Raw genomic sequence first — 25,942 nt, 5'->3', positions numbered from 1 at the left:
GATGAGCGATAGGTGGGGTGGGTGCTCCCGATGTCCATGGGGGAAGAAGCGGCAAGGAGGCTCCATTCCAAGTCCAGCCTAGTCCTGGCAGTGCAAGCAGGGCAGCAGCCCGTGTCCCCGAGCGTGAGCGTGCCCCCACCCTGCCAGGCAAGTGGAGCCATGGCATCTGCGGCAGAAGAGTGCAGGCAGGCAGCAGAAGGCACAAAGAGCCCTGATCCCAGCATAGACCCTCCCCACTCTCCTCTTCCCCCCCTTGGAAGAACTATGTGGCTCAGGAGCCTCCGCCCCAGGGAAGAAAACCATCGCAAGACACTCTTCTGTTTTAACTTTTTTTTCCTTGTCGCTTTTTGGAGTTTTCATCCTGCTTTCATGAGACATCAGCATTTGGGAGAAGGTGTAAGTGGATTTGGGTTGCAGTTTGGGCACTTGGTCTCTAAAAGATTCGCCACCACTGGTCTAGGCACTCATTATCCACTACAGAACACAAAGCCCTACAAAAAGGCCTCAACTGTAACATAAATAATGCTAATCATTTGAATTCTTTGCAGTCTTAGAATCAGCATCTAAAACCACAGGATTTGTCACAGAGATTCAAGAAAACACAAGGTAGATAATTATACCACGTACCAGAAGAACACAGAATCAGAACCAACTCAAAACAGATGATAGAAAAGCCCTTAAATCCTACAGAAAGACCAAACCATCATCATCCTTCCAGCAGACAAAGACTGTGCATAACCTTCATGTACAGAATACAATACGTATAAAAATCCTAAGGATTACTGGAAGATCAAGAAACCTACGTTCCAGTAAACTCCAAATCAATATAGAAACTAGACTACCTGATCAAGAGAACCCTTAATGACCTAACCATAAAAGATCAAATCACAAAAGAACAGTGTCGAGTGAACAAAGGGGACCTATTATCTCACACTTCTGTGGAATCAAAAAAACATACAGCCTGACATACCAAAGGTATTTATGGAGATTCTCAGTCATTTAGGGTCATAGTTGTCTCAAAGGTGTTTTTTCTTCAAAAGGCAACTGGACTGTTTTGTGTTGGGTTTTTTTGCGGAAGAAGAAGAAAATATTTTGCTTCTCATCCAACAAGCTTCATCAGTACTGATAGCTGAGACTGTATGGTGGAGACAGTATGGAAGAATGGTATTTCTTTGCAGTCATCTGATTGTTAGCACTTTCTGACAGCTGTTGAGGCCACTTGGGAGATGATCTGTGCCCTCAGGGTCACCTGAATCAGGGTGCAATTGTTTGTGGATTTTGGATAGAGGGGGCCATTGGTTTGAAGGAGGGGTAAAATAATCCATCTATGTTAGAATTGAACGCACCTCCCTCAACAGAGAGGGAGGAATAAGACATCACCTGTCTCCTTTTGGTTGTGATTTGTTCTCCAAGCTTGTTTTAATATAATTCCTGAATGTTTTGTTACCAAATTAGGTACAGCAGCAGCAGGATTTTCATGTCCTATTCTCTTTAGCTCATAAGCGTCTTGTGTGCCAATGTGGTCAGTTGTTTGGAGCTGTATTTGAATTCTGAGCAGCTGATTGGTTCTCTTGCTGATTGGCACTTCGAGTGGTCTGATGGAAAAACAGATCTCAAAAAGTTTATGCCCTTATAACTTTGATATAATAGGAAATATTTAGCTTGGGTTTTAGATTTTGGCTGTGGTTTGTTCTCCAAGCTTGTTCTCCACCTGTCTCCAGTTTACAACACAGCCCTTGGAGCAGTTCAAAGAAGATTCCACAACCAAGCTTCTTGGATGGGAAGCAAAACATTTTCTTCTTCTTCCTCAAAGTAAAAACAGTACAGTTGTCTTTTGAAGAAAAAAGCACCTTTGAGACATTCAAAGGTGTTGTTAACAGGGACCCCAAAACACAACATACTATAACTAATAAGCTTACAAAAAAACAACAACATTGTACATCTCGCAGAAGGGAGTAAACATCTATGTATTCCCCACTATACCTCCAGAAAATATAAAAAAAACTAATAAGAGAAGATGAGATTATGGTTTCATTTGATATTACGTTCATAGATCCAGAACTAATAAAACAATCCATGGCACAATACTATACAACGTATTCAATCTATCCAAATACACTGAGATCAAAATACTCAGAATCATGAACCTTATCAACCTCTGCCATACTAGTTACTTTCAATTAAACAAATATACCAACAAATCACAGGAACACCCAAAGGATCATCACCCTCAGGATTCACAACAGAGACTGTAATGCTGTCTTTGATTGTATAGTACTCCCACACATACACTCAAAAATACAGATCTGGTATGCAGATGGCACCTTTATTGTAATAAAAAAGGACCTACTAGAGAAGGCACATAGTACAAGTAACAATCTGCACAAGGACAGGAAGAAAAAACAACACATTACCCGTCCTAGATATCCTTATCACAAAATAGAAACACAACTCTATTGTAAAACCATACACACCAACCAATTGTTCCATTACCCAATTAACAACCCTAGCTCCAACAAGAGGAGCTTTATAAAAACATTATTCCGATGAGCACAAAGGCATGTGTGGTTTATATCTATGTAAAAATGTACTCATCAAATACAAACACACTGCAGCAACCCAGAACACCAGAAATATGAAACAGACTGCTTATATAGCATCTTTCAAAAAGGCAGAAGACTAGCAGAGGACATCATGAACACCAAGTAGAAGTCAGAAGACATGCTCAGTCACAAAATTCCTTAACTGCACAACACATGGACATATTTAAGTATAGTTTCAACTGGGAAACTGACCAAGCTAAATCCAAAATACTAGGGGATTCCTAGAAGTGTGACAATCAGATAAATAAGCCATCAACAGGCATGTAGAGATAAACGATGTCTACGAACCATTCAACAGAGACAATAAAAAAGGTAAAAACTCTCTCTCTTAATTTTTTGGTTAGTGATTTTTGTATATAACATAATTAGTACCAGCAGTCAATTAACTAACATTTATTTATCTGTAAAATCTGTATGCCTGCCTATTTCACAAAAGGTATCTTTGGATGGTGTACAACAATCCAATAAAACTACACACACAATCACACACATACCTATGCACACATATATACATAAAGCAATACAAGATACATCCTCAAAGTTGTGTTCTACAATCTTCTGTAGATAGCTTATTTCTTGTATGGATTCCTCTGTGTCATACTTTTATTGCCAATTTATGATAATTTATTGCAAGATTACTGGCAATGACATTCCTCCAACTGTGACAGGAGGATTAAAAAAACCCAACCTGCAAGTATCGAAAAGATAAAGATTAATTTATTATTATTGGGAAATATGAGCAAGCACATTTGGGTTGCTCTTAACGGCTACAAGCTATACTGTATTTGTTACAGCACTTCTGGTCAGAGCTGGGGATTTTAAGGAAGGCATGATATTGTTTTACAACTGAACGAAAGAATTTTTTCCCTAAGGAGAAAACAGGAGTAAGGCTAATCGTAGTGTCCAATTTTAATTGACCTTTAAAAATATTATAATAATTTCATGCATATGCACACCCTGCTTTGTAATATGTTTACTCATAAAACATATAATATTCAATGGAAGGAAGGAAGTCTATCATTTGTTATAGTAAACAACATGTACAAAATCTGGGTGTAGGATTTCTTCACAGAAGCTATTTAGGAGATTATAATTCAGAAATTATTTCTGCAAGAAGCAAGAAGTAGTTTTTTATGCAGCTCAGCATTACACAATTGAAATTAAACATGTTTTCATATTTTTCTTTGCTTTTTTAGTTTTTCCTTATTTTACTGGCTATTTATAAAAAGCATTTAACTGTAAAGACAAGGACTCTAAATGAAAACTAAATCTGTTAAAAACAAGGATGTCACAAATCATTTTTTTCACATGTCAACTCAAGGAAATTTCAAAGATGGATGTATGTAATTTCCTAATAGGTTCACTTTCATGTTTTTCTTCTGTTCCCTGAATTACTTTGTCATTCTTCTAATCCAAGCCATAGAATACCTGCATCATAAGCAAAGGCATGAAGACTATTATGGGAAATCATTAAGTTTTCCTTAAAGAGTAAACATGATTAAAACATTTAAATGTAAAAGCATTTATAAAAACAGTTCGGTCTAAAACAAAGAATGAAGACATAAATGGTACCTACTTACTGCAGAATGAGTAATGATTAGTTATGGGGTTTAGATTATTTTTTCAACATGTTGTACAATTTGTAGCATGCAGAACATCAGCTTTCTCCAAATGGATGCACTTCATTCTGTATATCTTCCATCAACATCAACCAATATAACCAATGGTGCTAGAATTCCAGTCTAGTTTTTGGAAGACACTATAGCACTATCAGGATTATTATTTTCTTTGCTTTGAGGTTATGACTTAATTTATCTTCTCATTCTCTATCAACATCAATTATTACTAACAATATTTGCTTATAGAGCTCCATAGACCATATAACCATTTAAAAATAGCTTTACCTCTGTAATCTGTGTTACATAAATTGCCAATCTTATGTTCATTGTAATTCAAGCAGGCTTGGATATGACTAGCACTTGGATGGAAGGCCCTGATAGGCCTTAAGGATATAAAATAAAAGACAGGAAAGTAGAAAAAAAATCTGGGAATAAGGCATGAAAAGCCACTTGTTGCCAAGAAAACTATATGAAATATTGACTAAATTACCAGAAGTTGAGCCTGATTTGAAGGATTTTTTTTAATGTAGCCCATTTTTAATTTACATTCTTTTGCACTGGGATTTGTGTCAGGATGGTCATGGATTTTACACTGTCATTAACATTTAGGTGTTAAGCTAACCACTAATGCAATGCTTTGCATACTTATCAGTTACACTGTCTAAGACCACACAGTGACTCTGATGAGTTTACAGCAGGTAAAATACAAACCATCGTATAAAACAGCAACACATGCATCAGCAAAGAGACCAAATAAATCTAAACAACATTGTATACTATAGGGTCCATTAACACTCCAATCACCATGCCTGGGAACATAACCGTATCTAAGAGTTTTCAAAAAGACTAGCAGAGTTGGGGCCAATCAAATCTCAAGGGAACAGTGGTGACATGGATCTTGACGTGTACTGATTAGCTATTTGGAAAAATGTTGTTGTCAGAACATAGGACTGCACTGAACAAATATCCATACCCCAGTGGAATAGGAAATTGCCAAGTATCCTTTATGCTTGTGGTCAGTTATTTGTGTGCTTTTGCTCTGGAAGAAAAAGCTACTGCTCTTTCTAGGAGCCATTACACTTTCTGATTATAGTTTACCATTAGGCTGTAGGAGAATCTGCCACTAAAAGACTAGATATTTTTTAAAGCCACAGATTGTTAATCTTTCCCTTTTATATTGTACCCTCAAAATCATAGTTTTATTTTTTCAGCCTATTTTAAATAATAATCCAGACCAAATTATCTCATTGTGCATAGAAATTTCATCCCCAAATGACTAACCCTTTTAACTGTTAACTTAAGAAATTAATTTCTTCAGTATATTGATACTTTTTAGATTATATAACTTAATTTACATATCTGTGTTCAATTTATTTGGAATAAATACAACTGGAATAAATTCATACACGAGAAACAAAGTTTCTTTTAATTCTGAGAAGACATGTATAGGACTACAATATCGTATTTTTACAAAGTTAATCACATTTTTATTTTCTGAAGAAAAAATGTAGGAAGATGTTAGTGTTGTAAAGTTTGTAATGGGATATAAGGCTTTTCACCTTGAGGTCGATATTTCAAACCTTGCTCTGGTCATTACTCATTCAAGGCTGTTCCAATTTGACAAAAGAGGATGTGTAACTTGACAACTGGAGGCATCACCCACATTATTTGCAAATACTTCAGTTCAAATGAATTAATAATATAATTTTAAAAATGATCAGTGAGTAAGGCAAGTAGCAGGAGCAACAACAACAACAAAACCTCCATTACACAAAAAAGTCAAGTTGCTCAACATAGAAATACAATCAATTGAAAAATAAGTTTACTTTTGGCTTTTAGAGAAGGAAAGGAGGAAGGGACGAAGACAGGAAGGCAGGCAGAAAGGAAGGATTCTATGACCAATGAAAAGATAGCATCAATAGATAGTCCATAGTCTGTAATGATAATGACAGGAGTATATTATCTTCAAGATAAATTGAATATAGGCAATAAGTAACATCAATAGAACAATGACTTTTTAATTCTAATTTTGCTTTTAAATTCATTATTAAGAAATAATTTCATTATTATCTTGAAATATAATTTAACCAATATTGTATTATATCAAGATAGTCATTCTAATTGTAAAAATGTGTTAAAATTTATTATTTTAATGTAACTAAATTCCATATGTATTAAGAATTATATTTGATAGTATAATTAAGGTGACTCATAAGTAAAAAAAACCCCACAATGAATACCTATATTTGTTCCTTTAAGTTGCCAATTTTAAGACTGAATGCAAGAGATATGCTGGGGAATAAAGTTTTATGTAATCTTTCAAGAAATGTTTTATTTGTGCTCTCTTTCTGTGAATATTCTAGCTATTCTTAGGTAAAAGGAACCATTACAGTATCTATATAACTTCTACGTGGTAGTTAAATTTTGTGTTCCCACAGTGTAAACAAGCAACAGCTGGTGCAAAGCTGTTTTCCTTTTTAATTATTTTTTAGTGTTAAGTGCTGATCATTGTATGAAATTAATAAATTGTTGTTGTGTTTTTCAAGTATTTTGAGAGTATTGTTATATGCATTATGTAAGAATAGTCCCATCAGAGCCAGTGTGGTCTAGCGGTTAAGGCACAAGGAGAGAAGCAAGAGACTGTGAGTTCAAGTCCTGCCTTAGCCATGAGAGCCAGCTGGCTGACCTTGGGCCAGTCACTGTTTCTTAAATCAACAAAAATGAAGGAAGGTTTCAGAAATGGAAAATGGAGTATCAGAAAGATAGAGAAGGGGACACCTGAATGGAATAGCATCTTATTATTCTATCTGGTATTACTAATAATAGCTTGTGAATTATAAGGTTCTACAATACCTCAGGAAATTTGAATCATGAAATGGTATATTTTGTAAAAAGATTAACTATTAGAACTGAAATTCAACGGTGTTTGTGTTTGGCTGATTACTACTGCTCTAAATAGAACAGAATGGTGTCATTGTTCATAAGACATTTAAATATGATTCAACTCATGAAGTCCAAATATTTATTTATTTATTTGTTTGTTTGTTTGTTTGTTTGTTTGTTTATCATGCATTCATGCATTCATATTTCCTATTCCTTAACAGCCTATTTCTCTCCATCAGACAGGGTTTCTGAGTGATATACAGTATATATAGTTTGCCACCTTTAAATAATTTAATATCATAAAAAAGTTTATAAGGAATTGTTAACACATTCAACAATTTTTTATCTGCAACTATTACCAGATAAAAAAGGCACTCTGGTTGAAGTAAATAATGGCAGACACCACTTTGCTTAAGACAAATNTATTTCTCTCCATCAGACAGGGTTTCTGAGTGATATACAGTATATATAGTTTGCCACCTTTAAATAATTTAATATCATAAAAAAGTTTATAAGGAATTGTTAACACATTCAACAATTTTTTATCTGCAACTATTACCAGATAAAAAAGGCACTCTGGTTGAAGTAAATAATGGCAGACACCACTTTGCTTAAGACAAATTATATGCTTGTGCAAAAACGAGACCACCCTTGATGTCCCTGTAAGCAATAAGGCAGCTGTCACCTTGGCCTTTGAAAAATTCAAAGAGAGTTACAGTGACAAAGCAGCTTTTATCAGCAACATTTTTGTGCCCCCTGGAAGAAAGTGTTGTAGATATACTGCCGACACCCACATACACACACAGTTAAATCAGCAGGACCACTGGTTTTAGGGAATTACTGTGTCAATCAGGATACACAGCTGTACTACATATAACTACTTAAGAATGTCAGACCCTGCTAGATTTACCTTTAGCTAAAGTGTACTCTGGTATTATAAAAAAAATAACATTTCCTAGGTTTTCAGGAAATATTTTCTCTATAAAGACAAAACCTCTTTCACTCCAAATGAAGAACTGTAATCATATAAATTTCTTTGAATGTACCAAAAATAACTAATAACTGTGTATTCTTGTTCCACTCTGTTGTGACGTAAATGTCTCCTCTGAAATATGTTTGATCTAGGAATTTTTACACAGAGTGACAAAATCCTCATTATCACTGTGTTTAATTAGCAAGATCTCTTTATAAATATAATTTTATTAGAGTTTTGAATGCAGAACAAAAATTAACAAGAACTAATATTTAGAATGAAAAAGAAGAGAATACCAAGGACAGAAGTGCTGAAATCAAGGAAAAGGAAAAGAAATTACTTCCAATTTTCCATTTCCACTTACAACTATAAATATAAGTTAATCTCTTACTCTATGGTTACAGCATTGTGTACATTTTCTCTATATTATTTTTTAATTAGAAGATCACTTGAAGGTTGACTGATTCCTTTCAGAAATTATCAAAATTTCCATGTGTTATCTTTTATATTTATTTATATTTATAATTACTTAACTCATGTTTTATAATATGCCATTGAGTATATCAATAAACAGAGACAATTTCTCAAGTTTATTGATCAACCAATTTAATTTGTCAATATTTTTTTGCAATAGGTATTTTAGAACGAATAGAAGAACAATGTCTGGCTTCATATAAACTACTGTAGTCATATAACGTATACTTACAATTATTTGCATATCTGGTATCATCAATGATGTATGAACAGAACATTAATTCAGGCAGCACATGTGAATAAAATAAGATTTTATTTTTGTTCATAGAAATTGATTTAGAAGTCACGTTTATCCTGGGAAATTCCATAGCTATGTGAACATAATAGACAGAAATAAAAATACTGGCTTATTTCTTTATACATAGAGATATGAAGTGCGAAAAGTGAAATACTCAGGTGCTTTTGACACAGTCATTTTCCATATATAGTAGGCAGATAGATTTATTTGATTAAAAATAAGGAATGTCCAAACTGACACCAAATGCTGACAGGTAAGAATTCATAGCCATAGATAAGATTAATGATTAATTCATATAGTTTATATGTGTGAATGTGAAAATGCATTATATTTAGAAACATTAAAGTGAAGAATGTATGTGAAGAAAATCAGATTTGTTGATGAATAAATTAATGCAACTGTTAACACTACTTTTTAAAAATAGATTTCAATTTATTTAATATTTCTTTTTTATTCATTAATTAACTAGAATATCTCATTTTAATTATTAATATTTCTTTTGTCAGTATACTAAATAACATTTTCACTAAAAAAGCAAAAGTCCAGTTCTGGACACTTGAACTATTGTTCTCCATTCAGATCTTTCTTTAAATCTTCAACGAACCACTGCATAATGCTGCACATCACCCACCCAAACCAGGACTGTCAATATCAGGTTGTTTAGTCACTAAGTCTGCGAGCAAGCCAGGGTCGCTCTTCCCATGAAAATCAAGTCAATGACCTGCATCTCTTGCTCCTGTGAACCAAAAGATGGCTATAATTTTTCTTTTTCTCTCCCCCAACTCCAGCTTTCACATGTTGCAATCGTTCCCTCAAGTCATTAGGCAATATAAAAATGCATCAATTCCTGCAAAGTTAAGTTCTTTCTGAATGACTGCATTGTGGCTGATTAGGCACAGTTTTCTTATTTTGTCAAATTAAATAGAGAGAGACAATAATATAAAGAAAGGAAAATCAGGGAATGTTAAGGTATTTCTTCACTCAGACGATGTTCGCCTTACTATCTAATCAAGTGGAAAGGGCCTTTATTTGCCATTTTCTATTGTGAAAAAGTGCAGCAATAAAATGTCTAAAGATTTTCCAACACTTTTGTTACCCAAAGAGAGCAATGTTAGTCAACTGCTTTCTGATTTAAAATAAAAAAGATAAAAAGAAAACAATTAAAAAGAGAAATCAACTTCTGTGATAGTTTGAAAATTCAGACAATTGAAGTCCATCTATACTCAACAGCCTTTTAACTTTCCAAAAGTTTGCACTAAAAAAAGTTTGTAAAGAGGTTTGAATAAGGGTTTCTTCTTTGTGACCAGAGAAACATTATAAATGATGGAAGAAGCAGTCCACAGAACTTCAAACGATTTTATTAAAGCATTACTAATCAGCATCTAGAGTTTGAGTGTTAACGCCAAACAAGAGAATAGTACTCCAAAGTCTAATGACCTTTTAAGAACCTTTCTTTAAGATACAAAACATACTTTTTGCAGAAGGTTAGTTAAATATTATTGTTACAACATCAGATCATCTGTTTATATATATTAACAACCATTAGATCATATGTGTCCAAATAAACTATAATCTTTTTTGTTCATAATATTCTATAGTGTGCAAGGGGGAAGGCGGAGATAATGAAAGAGGGGTGGAGAGAATAAAGATTTAACAACCCAATCTATTAACTAAATTACCCATTTCATGATCTCCAGTGCTATAAAACCTGAACACAATAGAAGAACAATCCAATGAAAGTGGAGTGCTCTTTGGCTCCGCTGATTTTAATTGGGGAAGACTAAGCTGCTGCTTAGTTTTCCCTTTTAAAATTGATATAATAAAAATTAATTTGCTAAATAATGTTAGAGACTAAAAAATGTGAGCTTCAACTGTATAATGAATGCATATTTTCTTAATAAAATGGACCATCTCAAATTGGGCTTGATTATCTGAGGAATGTTTTTTCCTGCTATAAACATCCTTGATTTACTTGGATCATCAGGATATGCCCTTTTAAGGTGGCTCCACTATCAGAAATTCATCTATCTCATACAGTAGTTCTCAACAGGCATGCTGTGGCACACAGTTGTGCCAGGGACTTATTTCTAATGTGCCACAAGATTTTTATCTTCTTTTCTATGTCCTAAATTCAGGGTTTTTCTTATAGAACGCCCAGAACGGAGTTCCGGCACCTTTTTTGGATGGAACCTTGTAGGGTAGGCAAGGTGGGTTGTATGACGTGTGTGAGTTCCGGCACCTTTTTTTTTTTTTTTTTTTTTTTAGAAAAAAAGCACTGCCTAAATGTATAACTTAAAACTGTGTAACTTTCCCTTGAACTATGTATTATGCATTTAAAATATGTATATATGATTAATAATTGAATAGTGAGTGATTGAACCAGTACTATATTTAGTTCTGTGTCACAGATTTTAAAAAGATTAAGAACCACTGATCTAGTACTGATTACAGATAGTCTTATTTTATGTTAACCTTGTGAGTCTGCATCAAAATCCTTGGACAATATGATTTAAGGTAACTCAGAGCAGCCAATACCAAGCATTACATTGCAGGCAAAACATGTGCATCTCTTTCAGTCTGTGATGCTCTTAGACTTGGAAACAGATGGATAGATTTCAGAACCTAGAAGCTGTAGCAATGTCGTAGAGATTTTGATGCTCTACGGAGTTCTCATTGCATATGGTTCTGAACAAAACATATTTATGCTAACATTCAATTTCAGTTCCATTTCATTTATATTTACTACATATTGTATTGTACAGTATTACAAGTAGAATTACATTACTTATTAAAACCAATGGGTTATTTGTGGTCTCTGTCAATGTGATAATACTCCTCCCAAACCTTATAAACTCTAAAAGTTGATTTAGTTCAGTTTTTTTAAACCAAATATTTTTTCCTTTATCTTCCTTTCCCCATCACCCCACCCAAATGGTATTATTCATTTATTTGCTGCAATCTCATCCCTATGAGTCTTGATCATCCACCAAAAGATTATCCATGCCAATACTAAAGACTGGTGCAGAAATATTACTATGGAATTTGTTAACCATTGTTTAAAAATATATGTAGCACTCCAAAAGTTTGCACATTCTCCCTGCTTTCTATCTCCAGCAAATACAGCAAATGTATGGTTTTATGTTATTGTTCTTGCTAATATTACTAGATGCTATTTTTTAAAAAAGTTATTATTTTTTCAATAAAGCATCAGATCCGTGAACTGAAAACCAATGATAGGTAACACACAAGGCATCCCACAATGACTCTGAAGTATGATCCAACTAAAAAATGTAAATTAAAACCATCACTATTCCCTGGGCTGTGTGGCAACATTCAAACCAAACAGAATATCAGTCAATCTTCTGCAAATTCTTTCTTTGAGAGGAAAGAAAGAACTGAACAGCCAAAGTTCTTTTATACTTGGCTGAAAAATCGGTGGACTCAGTAATGAATATTTTAAGCCAAAGATTATAAAAAATAAATTATTACATGATAGCTCTATTAAGTGATAGTTCTCAAGAGTTGTTCATAGACACAATAAAGATTGTTCTGAGTATATACTATATTCTGTGTGTATGTGCATGCGCACGTGCACGTGCACACACATATACACATATTTGAAAGATGTATGCTTAGAATTACAAACCCGCTAATATTATTATATTATTTATATATATATAAAAACAAGCACTGCAAATAGAACTTCATACATTGTTTTAGACTCCCCAAAACATTGTTATTTTTAATATAAGAAATCAATGAGCCCTGTACACTATGATCTTATGATAAATCCAAACGCTGTATTTAGGTAAAGCTTTCCCCCTAATTTAATCTGTTGAGTTTGATAAAACTCAAATAAAAAGAACTGAAATAAGAAGAACCCAGTGGTTCAACTGGCAAAACAAGCTTCCAAGTATTTTCAGGAAGGCAGATTAATTTTTTTGGGGGGGTGAGGGGAAGGAGGTGCTTCCACAATGGAAAAACCAATTGCCCATTGCAACATGCTTTTACTACAAGATGCACACATAGTTCTGGAACTCATATTTTAATGAAGGATTTTTACCGAGGGCTCTATGTTTTCTGAAAAAAATTAAGAAAATGTTAGAAATTAGAAAGGAAAAATATTTGCATTTTGATATATTTCATACATAAACCAAATCAACAAAAATCAACATGAAGGCTTCCATTTAATACAATCTGCCAAATACACTCTTCTCCAATAAGCCCTTTTCTTGTGTATAGCAATAGTACAATTTTCAGATTCCTTATACTTTTATAGCAGCTAGAAGTAATTCAGCAATGCAAAATTTCAAGACAAAAATAGGTAATGTGCGTTTTCTAACAGCTTTACAAACATATATAAATTGAATTATAGTCAACAACATTTGCCATGTTCAGGAAGTGACAGTTCAGTTTTTTCTTATCAAAATATTGGTATCTTTATGAATTGTTTTAGAAAAATGCTCTTGTGTATATTACGTTTCAGTAAAACAAAATAAAATTTTAAAAGTCAAATAATTCAGAGAAATGTGGTACATGAAATTTGAAGTATGGGTGTTCATAAGTAATCAAGACAAAATATGTATTTTTATCAGATTTTAATAAGACACACGAAGCGCCATTTAATTTATTTTTCTCATGACTGCTTTCAAGATTACTATGTAGATATTGCAAGGTTAAGATTTTAATCTTAAAACTTAAACTTTAAAAGGTAAAGACAATATGTATTCACTGGTTGTACAACAATGGCATTCAGTTATTAAATAAAATTAATAGAAAAAACATAAGTTATTTCTCACATTGAACATTGATTTATGATGGTAATAGCTCTTTCTGATGAGGAAATTCCTATGGGCTCATATTAGGTCAGATGTTTGAAAACAAAGAATTGAGTTTTCATGAGTTGCTTATTATTTACAAAATATAATGAACATGGGGGGGAGCTAAATGGATAACTATCTTTCCAAACAAATGAGCCCATTTGAAAACTTCTTAAGAATATTAACATAGAAGACCATAATTATGCATCCATTTAATTGTAAATAAATGGATGATATGTTCTCTCTAGCCCTCCTATATGCTTCCAAATTACAAATTCAAATTACATTTTGTTTCATTTTAAAGAATTGAGCTTATTTCCAAAGTGCTAGGTTGCAGCAATTCACTATTTTTATTTCTATAAAAAGCTCCTGAGACTTATTGAAGGCAGTGGTTTCTTATTTAATTGTAATGCAAAAAACATTAATATTACTTTGCTAAAAATTCAACCTTATTTATACATATTATTAACATGGAATCTTAATTTCAAGAAAACAATGTTTGTCCTGCTTTGTTTGTTAAATCAGGGTTGTTGTGCCCCTTGTTAAATAAAGTCACAGCAGAACAATGGGTTCTGGAATGTGTTTATCCTTATATATTTTGTAATGCTTTTTTATTATTTTATAGTTGTTCTACTGCAGACATACTATATAGATGAGACATATGCAGAGAACTTATCAAAGAAAAATAATAGTAATAGTAACAGTAACAGTAATAATAATGCATATTTATCAGTTACTGTCCCTTGTTCGTTTTGTTTGAGTATTTTGACAAGCAGATATATTTCTCTCTGTCTTCTCCACAAACTGTAGCTTTTACTTTATTCTTTACTATAAATTAATTAGACAATTTATTACTATAATTAACCCTGTCAAGGATATGATTAAAATAGGTTGGTATTATTGACTCTTGTTTAATTATATTTAATTATGCATTATGAGCTGGTAACTGAAACTTTTATTTTTTTGACAGATAAAGGAACTTGTGCCAAACTACATTTTACACATAATTGTATAGTTATTTTTCTCAACCTTTTTATAAAAATGAAAACAGTCTATAATTAAAAAAAGACTTCTGACATTTCAAAATGTTCTTTTTTCTCCCATAAAGCATGTTATTGAAAACTTTATTTTTCTGTTGAACATTAGTTGATATAACCTGTTTTCTTGCTATAAATATCATCCATTATTTTGCTTCTTCTCTCCTATAAACTGACATTCTATCTGATTAGAGATTTATTTAAACATACACACAAATATATTTGTACAGATTTCAATCACATTACCCATACAAATACAAACGCACGCAAACACACGGGGGGGGGGCATGAAAGAAAAAGAAAGTATATATGGATTTCCAATTTAATTTAAAATGATCCCATTTTATTAATGTTATCATCCTTAGCCTTTTTGCCATCTAGGGATGAAAGATGGAGTAGAACTAATATATCTATGCTTTTAAAAATACAAAAATACAAATACTAGATGGTGGCAGACTTTAGAGGTTCTGTACCACTTTGCTGCCATCTATTGGAATATTGAATTTTGCAGCACAGATCAGAAAACCTTAGATGGACACTAACTAGCTCCAACTAAGATAATGGAAACATGAAAAAAAAGGAAGTTTCAAAAATCTTAGTCACATATCAACATTCTCATTTACTTCATGTTTGGCAAAATACCCTTAAAAACGATATAAAACTTTCAAAAATTTCAATCAAAACTGTCCAATAAAAAAAACCCTCCAATAGTTTCACCTGACCCCTATTTTATTTTATGGATTAATTCTTATCATATAACTGGAGAAAGTAAACCAGTTTCTCTAAATATGGAAGTCACAAATAACAATGTCTAGGTATTATTTTCTCTATGACTAGAATATTGCTATTATAGGATTGTAGGCATCTCAGCAGTATGAAAGGAAAAACTGAGAGGGAAACTGAAACACTCAGAAAGTATGCAAATGAGTTAATTTATTGCTTCTCACTAATAAGGAATGTGAATAAGTTTTCACTTTGACCTATGGGTTGGGGAAGATAAATCCAAGCCGCCATATTATGAGAAAAAAACTTAGTCTGTTACATTCAAACTTAATTCAGTTAAGGAGAATCTGACAATTTCATGAAAAAATGAACACATACATTGCAATTTACAGGTGAACTGAGCCTATATTGTGTCAGATTAAGTCCCACTGAGGTAAGTCAAGGACTCGTGCTTGTATCTGACTGAACTGCTAATAATATTCCCCCAAAATGCCAGTTTTTGATATATTACTTTTCTTCCCTTAACTGAAATTAATTTTAAAAAGTTCTAAAGTATCTACTAGAAATAATGCTACTAGAAATTAACTGGTTTGTTTTTTTTTTGTTGACCTTGCAAGGAAAACTTATATCTAGCATCCAGTAAAAACCCATCTAGATATAAGCCAAAGGACGGAAGCCAATAAACAATTCAGAAATGAAGGCAATATTGTCCACCTGTAGTGGAAATATTTCTTTTATCATTCACACAGCATGAAGCTTCATGATGGATTACAGAAACACCAGTGGAGGAAATAAAATGGAGAAACAGAAAGATCAACGGGGGATGTAAATTGTTATATTAAAATTCCAAGAAAAACATCTGTGTTAATCACTGCAGAGGACTTTTTTAAATTTAGTCATTTTAATTCTAGATCATCATAAGAAATTTTTGATCTTACACACTGTAAAGTTACACCAATAAGTTGGATACAACTAAATTAAACATGCATTTACAGGGCATATCTCAAGACTAAAATTACCAAAGTTACTAAAGACAGGGTGCAGAAATCCACACAATAAATAGTGGTCATTCAGATTTTTGCAACCCAAATATGGTAACACTACATAGTATACTCAGTTTTACATAATTAAATTTTATTCAGTTACTCATGAATAGATTCCATGACCTCTGCTCAATGCAGTAACATTTTCTATTCCATATAGTGAAGATCTGGGCAGAGGGGGAGAGAGGCAGAGGGGTAAAGAGAGGGAGAGGGAGATATCTTCTTTGGAATCATCTTCTTTCAATTAGTTCCTAGAGTTTCAGTGGTATGCTGTTACTTATACTTCAAAATCAATGAAAGCACATATCACTTAAATAATTGTTCTATATTTATCTTTGTATATATATATAATTACAAGAAAAATATGTGAAAGATTAACAGAACATTCAATTATGTGAAAAAAGGAGGGTGCTCCAATACACCCTGCTAAACAAACCTAACACTTCTATTGTGTTAGCAGCTGAAGATAACATTTGAAATTCCTAAATGAGATTAGTTTTCTTCAGATGAGTTTAACCAAAATGTTTCTACAACTTAATATTATGGCCAAGTGTTTGTTTAAGACATCATCAAAAATGTCTCTTGGTAAAATAAAGAGAGTACAGCAATCAACATTCTTTTTTCATCATGTATAGGTGCATCAACAAAATGTTAATGCCACGTGTAATCCAGGAAGAAAAAGACGGGTGTTGTTGTTGTTTGTTCTGTACCACCTTACTGTAAAGCTTTTCAATGAAGCTGCTGATACTGCCATTTTCCTAAAATTACTATCAGGCAGTTTCAATAGGCACTTCTGTCATAATACCTAGAGAAGCTTTTTGAAAGTTTAATAGCTTTCTAAGCTGTACTCTGGTTTCAAAACATGAAAAAATCAAACAAAGATCAGGCTGTTACCTTTTGGAATTAAGAGCTGCTGGCTTTTTTATTGACAAAATATCAAGTGTTGTAAAGAGTATGAAATTAAGGACAATGAAGCAATTATTAAGTATATAACTCCTGCAAAGGGACACAGGAGTTAGGTGACAGTCTTGGAGGTAGCCTTCGGAAAATGCCATTCCTTCGTAAGTTGTGAAACTCTTTATTGAATCAGCATATTAGAAAAAGTCACTGAACATAAAAAATGAAATAAAAACCTATATGAGCTCCCTCTTGTTATATGTCAGTAGTGAGCTCAAATTAATGAAGTTATTTTTGAGAATCAAGGTGCACCTGGATGCATTTAATATATTATTGGGGTTTGGAATGCTACGCTAGCAAACTTATGCAAGTATGCAAGTCTTACTCAACTCAGTAAGACTTTGTTCTAAAAAAGTATCACTGCCAATATAAAATAATCACAGTCTAGCACTAACAACAAATACTAGATTTGGATAATATACAATAAATTCATTTTTCATATAAAACTGTGTTTTTATTGTTACAATATAAAATACTGTACAAGTAATGTAATTATTTTGCTCAAACCTTTCTTCCTTGCAATATTGTGCTGTTTTCCTAGGAACTTCATTACTCAAATAATTCTGATGCTTCACTTAATGAACTATTTGCTATACAATTATATATAATTTCACTAGAATTCAAATAGCAAAACAAATTAATTACATACACTTCTATGAAATGTTAAACCTCATTAGGTTCAGTGGGGTTAAGTTCACAGCCCATGCTAAAATTTAAAGTTTATTTTCCTTTAGCTGGCTTTGTTGAACTGGACCAAACTTGTGGGTAAGGAAACCAGTTGGTGGCATCCTTTTTTGTAATATTATACAGTAGTATTCACTGAATATATAAAACATAGTAAGATTCCTTCCAATAACAATAGTTAAATGATTCTTTAGTTAAGAATGTATTGATTTTTAATGAAATTATAAAATGATGCAAGACATTATATGGTTAGACTTGCATAATTTCTCTCTTCATAAATAAATAAATAAATAAATAAATGTTCCTTTAATGACAAATTAAGTTACTCTACTTCTACATGAACTATGTAAACTCTCCTTAGAATCAGACTTGATTTCATGGAGACATCTGGGGGGGAAAAAAACACATACTAGGCAAAAGAAAAATGTAGCTCAGGGACTATCATAGAGTAAATAATTCCGTTATATGTGTTAATCAAGCAACATATACCAAGATTTCAGAATTCTGCAGCTTCAAATACTTAATCAAGAATGTCATAACTGGTATCAAATCAATGCATATAATAACTATGTACCACGTTTACTTCAACTGAAAATACAACATTTTTACAATCAAAAATTAAATATGTTTATGAAGTGAATTTCACGTGATCGCTTGAGACTATAGGCTTCAGGTATTATTCCTTGGCTGCAATGTTTATACTGCCCGATTTTGTTTGAGTTCAGAGCTGAAGTTCTTAGACCATAACAGAAGCCGATGAGTCACTCTCCACTTCCGGCATCCCCTGCTGACTGAGTGTTCCAAGTTTTTGTGAGCAAAAACACAAGCCAGAATACCATGCAGAAATGAGGGCTCAAACAATGTCAAACGGAAAAAGAAAGCCCCCACCTTAGCTGGCATTGTATTTTCTTTATATCCCCAACAGACAAAGCAAGCTCTAGCTTAGCAAAGTTATGTAAACAAATACATCCATGATACAAATTGTCCACTAGGAACTTAGTACAACATTCTGAAATAATAATAATAACAACAACAACAACAATATCATCGTCATCCTTGTAATGTTTTAGTATCCACGTAGTCTGAACTACTCTAATAAAAAAAAACATTCTGATATTCACCATTTGGCTTCTATAATTCTCACCCTCTCTGTATGTTTTTATAAAGCTGAATATTGGCAAGGCTAGAGAAATAGAAACTGGAAAGAATGGTGAAGGGAAACTCATTTGGAAGAACCAGCTAAGTTTCCCTGGGTCTCATCCAACACTGTATTATTGTATAATGATTAGAAAGAAAAAGTCACAGTGTGGTACAGCAAGATAAAAAAAAAAATCATATATAACAATTTAAGCTGAATCAACCCTAAAGCAAAATTTCCTTCCTCTAATTGCACTTTACCTACATTTAAAAATGTCAGGTATAAACAGGTAATGCAAATTGCAGGCCAATAGAGATTGAATTAAAAAAAAACTTATGCTTATTACTTAAATAAATCAGTCAAATGTAAAAATATTCAAACCCTACACTTTAGTTCAAATCTAGCAAAATATTTGGGGCAAGTACTAATTATACAGAAAAATCTTTGTTCATATGCCATCACACAAATTACTTCTAAAGTGTGACAATACCTTGTTAATTCTAAAGAAAGTAACACTTCCAAAATTAAAAGTGTTTGTTCATAAATCACAATGAATTCAGAGAGAATTAGTACTAATAAATACTGCACACAATGACAGTTTAAGTTGATAAGAAAAAACAAATATCAGTATTGTATTTTGGAGATTGAAAGCTATATGGCGAGAGAGGCCAAGAACAGGAAAGGAAAATAATGAAATAAGCAAAAGCATTTTACCTCAGCTTTCTGGGTCCGAGGAGAAGCTGCAGATTTTTCAATGGCATAAACATCCACCAGGTACAGGCCTGTTCCTTGCTCCCTGTCCAAAACAGCAGCAGTCTGAATCACCCCAGTGTGCCGGCCAATAGTAAAGAGACGGCCAAACTTTTTGTCTTCACAACGTACTGATACAATGAAATACTCCAGTAGAGTTTCTGGCCCTCGAGGACTAGCTGCTTCAATGGATATCACATTTGTCCCAATAGGTTCACCTTCTTTTAAAATGGTAATATATTTTGGTTGAGTGAAAATAGGGCCATCAAGTCCTTGTAGAATTACAGTCATCTCAGTGGTTGATTTTCTTCTTTCTGGGCCAAGGTCTGTGGCTGAAATGATGAAGCTGTACATAAGCTGGGATGGCACTAAAGCTGAAGATACTCTCAGTTCTCCACTGTAACGATCCAGAATAAATATGTCTGTGACCCCATTAATTATTTCATATTCAACCTCCCCATTTGCTCCTTCATCAGGATCAGCAGCCACAATTGTAGTTAGGACTGTACCTATTACAACAGAAGGTTCTACAGCCAGAGCACTTGGGGATACAAAAGTTGGAACATTGTCATTTTGGTCAGTTATAAGGACGGTCACATTCTTCAAAGCAAACCTTCTAGATTCGATAGGCACAGCCTGATCCATGGCTTTGACTGTTAATTCAAAGAGATTAGCAAATTCACGGTCTATTTCAGCACTTGTATATATTGTCCCTTTGACTTCATCTATATGGAAATGGTTTCCCCTTGGCATCTGCTGGATGATTGTATATGCCAACTGCCCATTAATATCTGCATCAGGATCATGAGCCACTACAGAAATGACCGAGGTCCCAATAGGAATGTTTTCAACAATAGACTTAAAAATGTCTCCAGCTGGAAACATGGGTGGGTTGTCATTATAATCCCTGACATATATTACAACTGACATGGTGGAAGACCGAGGAGGCCTCCCTTTGTCTTTTGCTGTTATGTTTAGTTTATACAATGACTGTGTTTCAAAATCCAACTTTTTTGAAAGGAAAATACTGGCAGTATTAGGACTGATACTAAATGTTCCATGATTATTTGTTCCTGTAATACTATAATGAAGGTCAGCATTGTCACCTGAATCTGAGTCTGAAGCAGTGGCTGAAGTTACAAGTTCACCAATTCTCATGTTCTCCAAGATATCAACAAATAGAATAGTTTTAGGGAATGAAGGACTATTGTCATTTTCATCCAACACATTGATATTCAGCATAGAAAGGGAACTTAGGGGATCTGTCCCAGAATCCACTGCTTGGATAGTAAGTGAGTAAAATGCATTAGCTTCATGGTCCAGTTTCCCAATTAAAGTCACCTGGCCAGTGCCACTGTCTATTGCAAACTGGTTTTCTTCATTTCCTTCAATTATAGAATAGTGGATTAGTCCATTATTACCCTCATCAACATCTGAAGCAGAAACTCTTAAAACTTGTGTTAAGTTTGGGGCTAATTCTGATATTGTTGCTTGGTAGAGTTCTTTTAAAAACTTTGGCGCATTATCATTTATATCCTTCAAGTACACCTGCACTATTGCCTGATCTCTTAGAGGCTTTGGCAACCCTTGATCTACTGCGATAACTGTAAGTGTAAATACAGCAGCTCCCCTTTGTCTCATCAGGGATTCTCTGTCCAACTGATGGGTGCTTGTTATTTCCCCACCTAGAGCATTCAATTCAAAATCAGGCTGCATGTGTGCAAACAAATATCTGACTTCCCCATTAGATCCACAATCTTTGTCAACAGCACTTATTTTACCTACGAAGGATCCACCTTTCTGTTCCTCTTCATAATAAAAAACATAATTGGTGCTGTTAAACAGTGGTCTATTGTCATTTACATCTTGCAGAATAACAGTAACATTTACCGTGGCACTGAGTGGTTCTACTGCTCTGTCAGAAGCCTCAACCAGTAGCGTATATCTGTCCTGAACTTCACGGTCTAGTTCACTTTTTATGTACAGCTGGCCATCTGGAAATATGCCAAAGGCATCTCCTGTATTTCCTTCAATTATGTTATATGCTATTTCACCATTTGTACCTGAATCCTTGTCAGAAGCATGTACGCTAAAAAATCGGGAATTCACAGGCTCCAGTTCAGAAATAATGACTTCATAAGAAAGCTGGTCAAATACTGGTGGGTTATCATTTACATCATGAACAGAGACAGTTAAAATGAAACTAGAGGAACGTTCTGGAACTCCCAAATCAGAGGCCATAATCTCCACTTGATAAGACCCATCGTTTACATCAAGAAGCCCTGTCAAACTGATAGCACCATTTTCTTCATCAATACTAAATAGATTTTTAGGATTTTGCTTTAGGCTGTAAGCAACCATGCCATTTGCACCTTCATCAGGATCAACAGCTTTGGCTTGGAAAATGGTATGTCCTGTATTCCAATTTTCAACCACGTTCACACTTTCCACTGCATGAAGAAAATGGGGTGAATTGTCATTTAAATCTCTAATTGTTATATTGACCAGAGCATCTCCAGTTATTGTTCCACCACTGGCCACTACTTTCAGCTGGTAAAATGCTTGCTCTTCCCTGTCAATAATACTAGCAGTGGCAATCAAGCCAGTTATTTTGTTAATTTCAAACATACCCTTTTGGTCACCTGAAGTGATAAGGTATGTGATGTTGATGTTAAGATCCATAGTGTGGGCAGAAATACTGCCTACATGATAACCCAGGGCAACATTTTCAAACACCACAAAGCTGTAGATTTCCTGGGTGAATTCTGGGGGGTTATCCTGAGTGTCCAAAACAGTGACTGTAACTACGGCCTGGTTCTGCGACTGCAAATTGCCACCATCACTGGCTAATACTTGTAATTGGTAAGCAGTTTTTTCTTCTCTGTCTAGGGTGGTTTTCGTGGTGATGACCCCTGTCTGACTATGAATTTGAAACCTGGAAGTGTCTCCTGCCAAGATACTATACCTAACTCTGCCATTGAGTCCAAGATCTGGATCACTAGCAGACACAGTGACAATATAGCTTCCTGCAGGTTCGTTTTCTTGGATGTGAGCAAAATACTGGACTGGGTAGAATAAGGGGCTGTTATCATTCACATCAAGCAAGCTCACATTGACCAGAGCCACTGAAAAGAGGGCAGGATTGCCCAGATCAGTGGCCAGGACATGCAGTGAATAGTGTTCCTGTTCTTCCCTGTCTAACTGTGAGGTTGTGCTAAGTCTACCTGAAACAGGATCCAAGTGAAAGGCTGCCCAACTAACTATTGGAAAACCACCTGAATTTCCCCCAATTTCGCTTTCTTGCAAGATGAATCTCACAGTCCCATTATCACCCAAGTCACCATCCACAGCAGTGAGTACTAGCAACTCAGTTCCTGGAAGAACATTCTCTGCTATTGACACATGATACCCATCTGGCTTACTAAATTGAGGCTTTTCATCATTAACATCCAGGATATTCACTACCAGTTTTGCAAAGGAAATTTTAGGTTGCACACCCTGATCACGGGCACTGATGTTCAGTACCACTTGTGAAACTATTTCCCGGTCCAGCCCACCAGATGCTGCCATGCCTTGACCAGAAAAACCTAGGAGAGATGTAGCCATGACAGTATCAGCACTCTTAGTAGTAACTAGGCCACTGTGTTCACTAATACAAAACCAACCCAACTCATTTCCAGAAACTATGCTGTACTTTAGGTTGGCATTAAGACCAGAATCATGATCTGTAGCACTTAAGCCCTGTATGTAGCTGCCTGGTGGTACTTCCTCACTAATATTGACTTGATATACTGACTGCCCAAAAACAGGTGGGTGATCATTGATATCGTTCACAAAGATGACAAGACTGGCCACAGAAGAGCGGCTCACTGGGGCAGGAGAGGTTCCATCTGGACTCAGAGAAGAGACTGAATCAGGTGATGGAGGTGAACTTCCAAAGTTGTCAGTCACAGCCACGGTGAGATTATAGGTGGAAATGCGTTCACGGTCAAGAGCAGCTGCCACTTTGATAAGACTGAGGTTGGGTACTTTGCTGCTCTGGACCTCAAAATGGCGCTGCTCATTCCCACCCAAGATGGATACAGAAATATTCCCATTGGCTGCTGGTGAATCAGCATCACTCACAGTCAGCAATGCCACAACTGTGCCAGGTGCTGCATTCTCATCTACAGAGGCAAAACGGGACGTGGCTGGGAAATAGCGAAATTTGACCCTTGGCTCATTATCATTCACATCAAGCAGGTGAATTAGAGCCTCAGCACGGCCACTCAAAGCTGGTACTCCACGGTCAATAGCCTGAACTGTTAGTGAGTACTGCCGTTGAGTTTCATAGTCTAGAACCTCCCGGATACGGATGACCCCACTTTCAGGGTCCACCTCAAAAGGAAATATCCCGCTTCCATCTCCTCCAGTACTCTCTGCCCTCTCCAGACGATACTGGATGTCAGCATTGGTGCCCTCATCAGCATCTGTAGCCGTCACCTGAAGAACACTGGCCCCAACTGGTGCATCCTCAGGCACTCGAACTTGGTAGAAAGTCTGGCTAAAAACAGGTGGGTTGTCATTGATATCCTGAATAGTGACATTGACTTGTAGGAATCCATGTCTCTGAGGTTCCCCTTTGTCGTCTACCTGCACCAGCAGCTGATAGGCAGAGGTAGCTTCCCTATCCAGCCCACCACGAGAGACCAAGTGCAGGAAGGCCCCTTCTCCACTAGGGTTAAGAGTGATGTTAAGTCGGAATCGGCCCTCTTCATTGCCTCCCACAATGCGGTAAGAGCTATGGTCCACACCATTGGTCCCACTGTCTGCATCAGTAGCTGTGTCCAAGATAAGTTGTCGGCCGCTACCTGTGTCCTCCTTGAAAGTCACCACAATCGAAGGATCTGGGAAGACAGGTGCATTGTCGTTGAGGTCAAGCACCACGATGCGCACTTCACTCGGGTATGTCGGCTGGCTGGAAAGCACAACAAGATCCATCACATCATTGGTCAGGCTCTCACGGTCAATAGTGGCAAGTGTGTGCAGATCTCCGGATGTAGCATTTATGGAGAAAAGAGCATGATGCTCACTTAAACGGTAGGTGAAGCCTGGGCGGGTGGCAATGGTACCTATCCAGGTGCCTGGTGGCTGCTCTTCCAACACCTTGAAAAGCTGTCTGGGCTCAGTGGAGGCACGAAGCGGCAGCAGCAGGAACACCACAAGGCAGGGAAGCAAAATGGAAGAGGTGCTGCCCAACCCCCAGCAGCCCATGATGCAGAGGAGGCACAAGGTGGAAAAGTGAAGCAAATCCGCCTAACAGCCACAATCCAGGTCAGCTCGCAAACCAAGACAAACCAAGCCAGCAAGGCGGAAAGTCCAGCGAGCGACAGGCAAGCAATGTCAATCCACATTACCAGGAGCGCTCAGGTGGAAGAGAGGGGCTGTCAACGCCTCCGCCACCCCGGGCATCTCGCGCTCTCGCCGCCGCATACGAAGGCCAGCACAGTGGGAAGAGGCGGCGGAGGGTCCAGGAGTGCTGCTACTGCCTGCCAACAAGAGGCAGGCTGATCCCAGTTCCCCTCCTCAAGCTACTTGTGCGGGCGAGGAGCGTTTGCATGCCCAAACACACTCCACAGCCCCGAGGTCGGCGCAAAAGGACGGGCAGCCGGTCCCTTCCACAAAATGCCCGGTGTGTGGGAGAGTATTAGAGCCGAGTTCGCTCCTGAATCCCGGCTTTGCTGGCAGGCAACTGAAACCGCCTTCCAAAGGGAAAAAAGTGCCAGCAGCCCCCCCCTTCACTTACGGGCTGCGGCTGCTGCTCCGTAGCTTAGACTTTTCTCTCTTCCCAGTCTGGCCGAAGCTTGCGCTGCCGCCGCCGGTCGAAGACTTTTGGAAGGTACGCGCAGTCCAGGCTGCTCCCGGGCATTGTTAGCAAAAGTTCTCCCATCGGCTAAAGCG

At 35.8% G+C, this 25,942-nt stretch overlaps 1 protein-coding gene across 1 annotated transcript in view; it reads right to left on the bottom strand.

Moving 5' to 3' along the window:
• Positions 1–25,255, bottom strand: part of FAT4 (FAT atypical cadherin 4) — a 133,759-nt gene extending 108,504 nt beyond the window's left edge. The window contains exon 1 of the mRNA XM_029284629.1: positions 19,967–25,255. Within this exon, the coding sequence (XP_029140462.1) occupies positions 19,967–25,255 (5,289 nt within the window). The remainder of the gene's footprint in view (positions 1–19,966) is intronic.
• Between the last annotated feature and the right edge of the window lie 687 nt (positions 25,256–25,942).

Source organism: Protobothrops mucrosquamatus, unplaced genomic scaffold (assembly GCF_001527695.2).
Source record: "Protobothrops mucrosquamatus isolate PMUCROS unplaced genomic scaffold, P.Mucros_1.0 scaffold776, whole genome shotgun sequence".
NCBI lineage: Eukaryota > Metazoa > Chordata > Lepidosauria > Squamata > Viperidae > Protobothrops > Protobothrops mucrosquamatus.
Note: the sequence above shows the minus strand (reverse complement) of the source record. Positions and strands in the feature narration are given on the sequence as shown.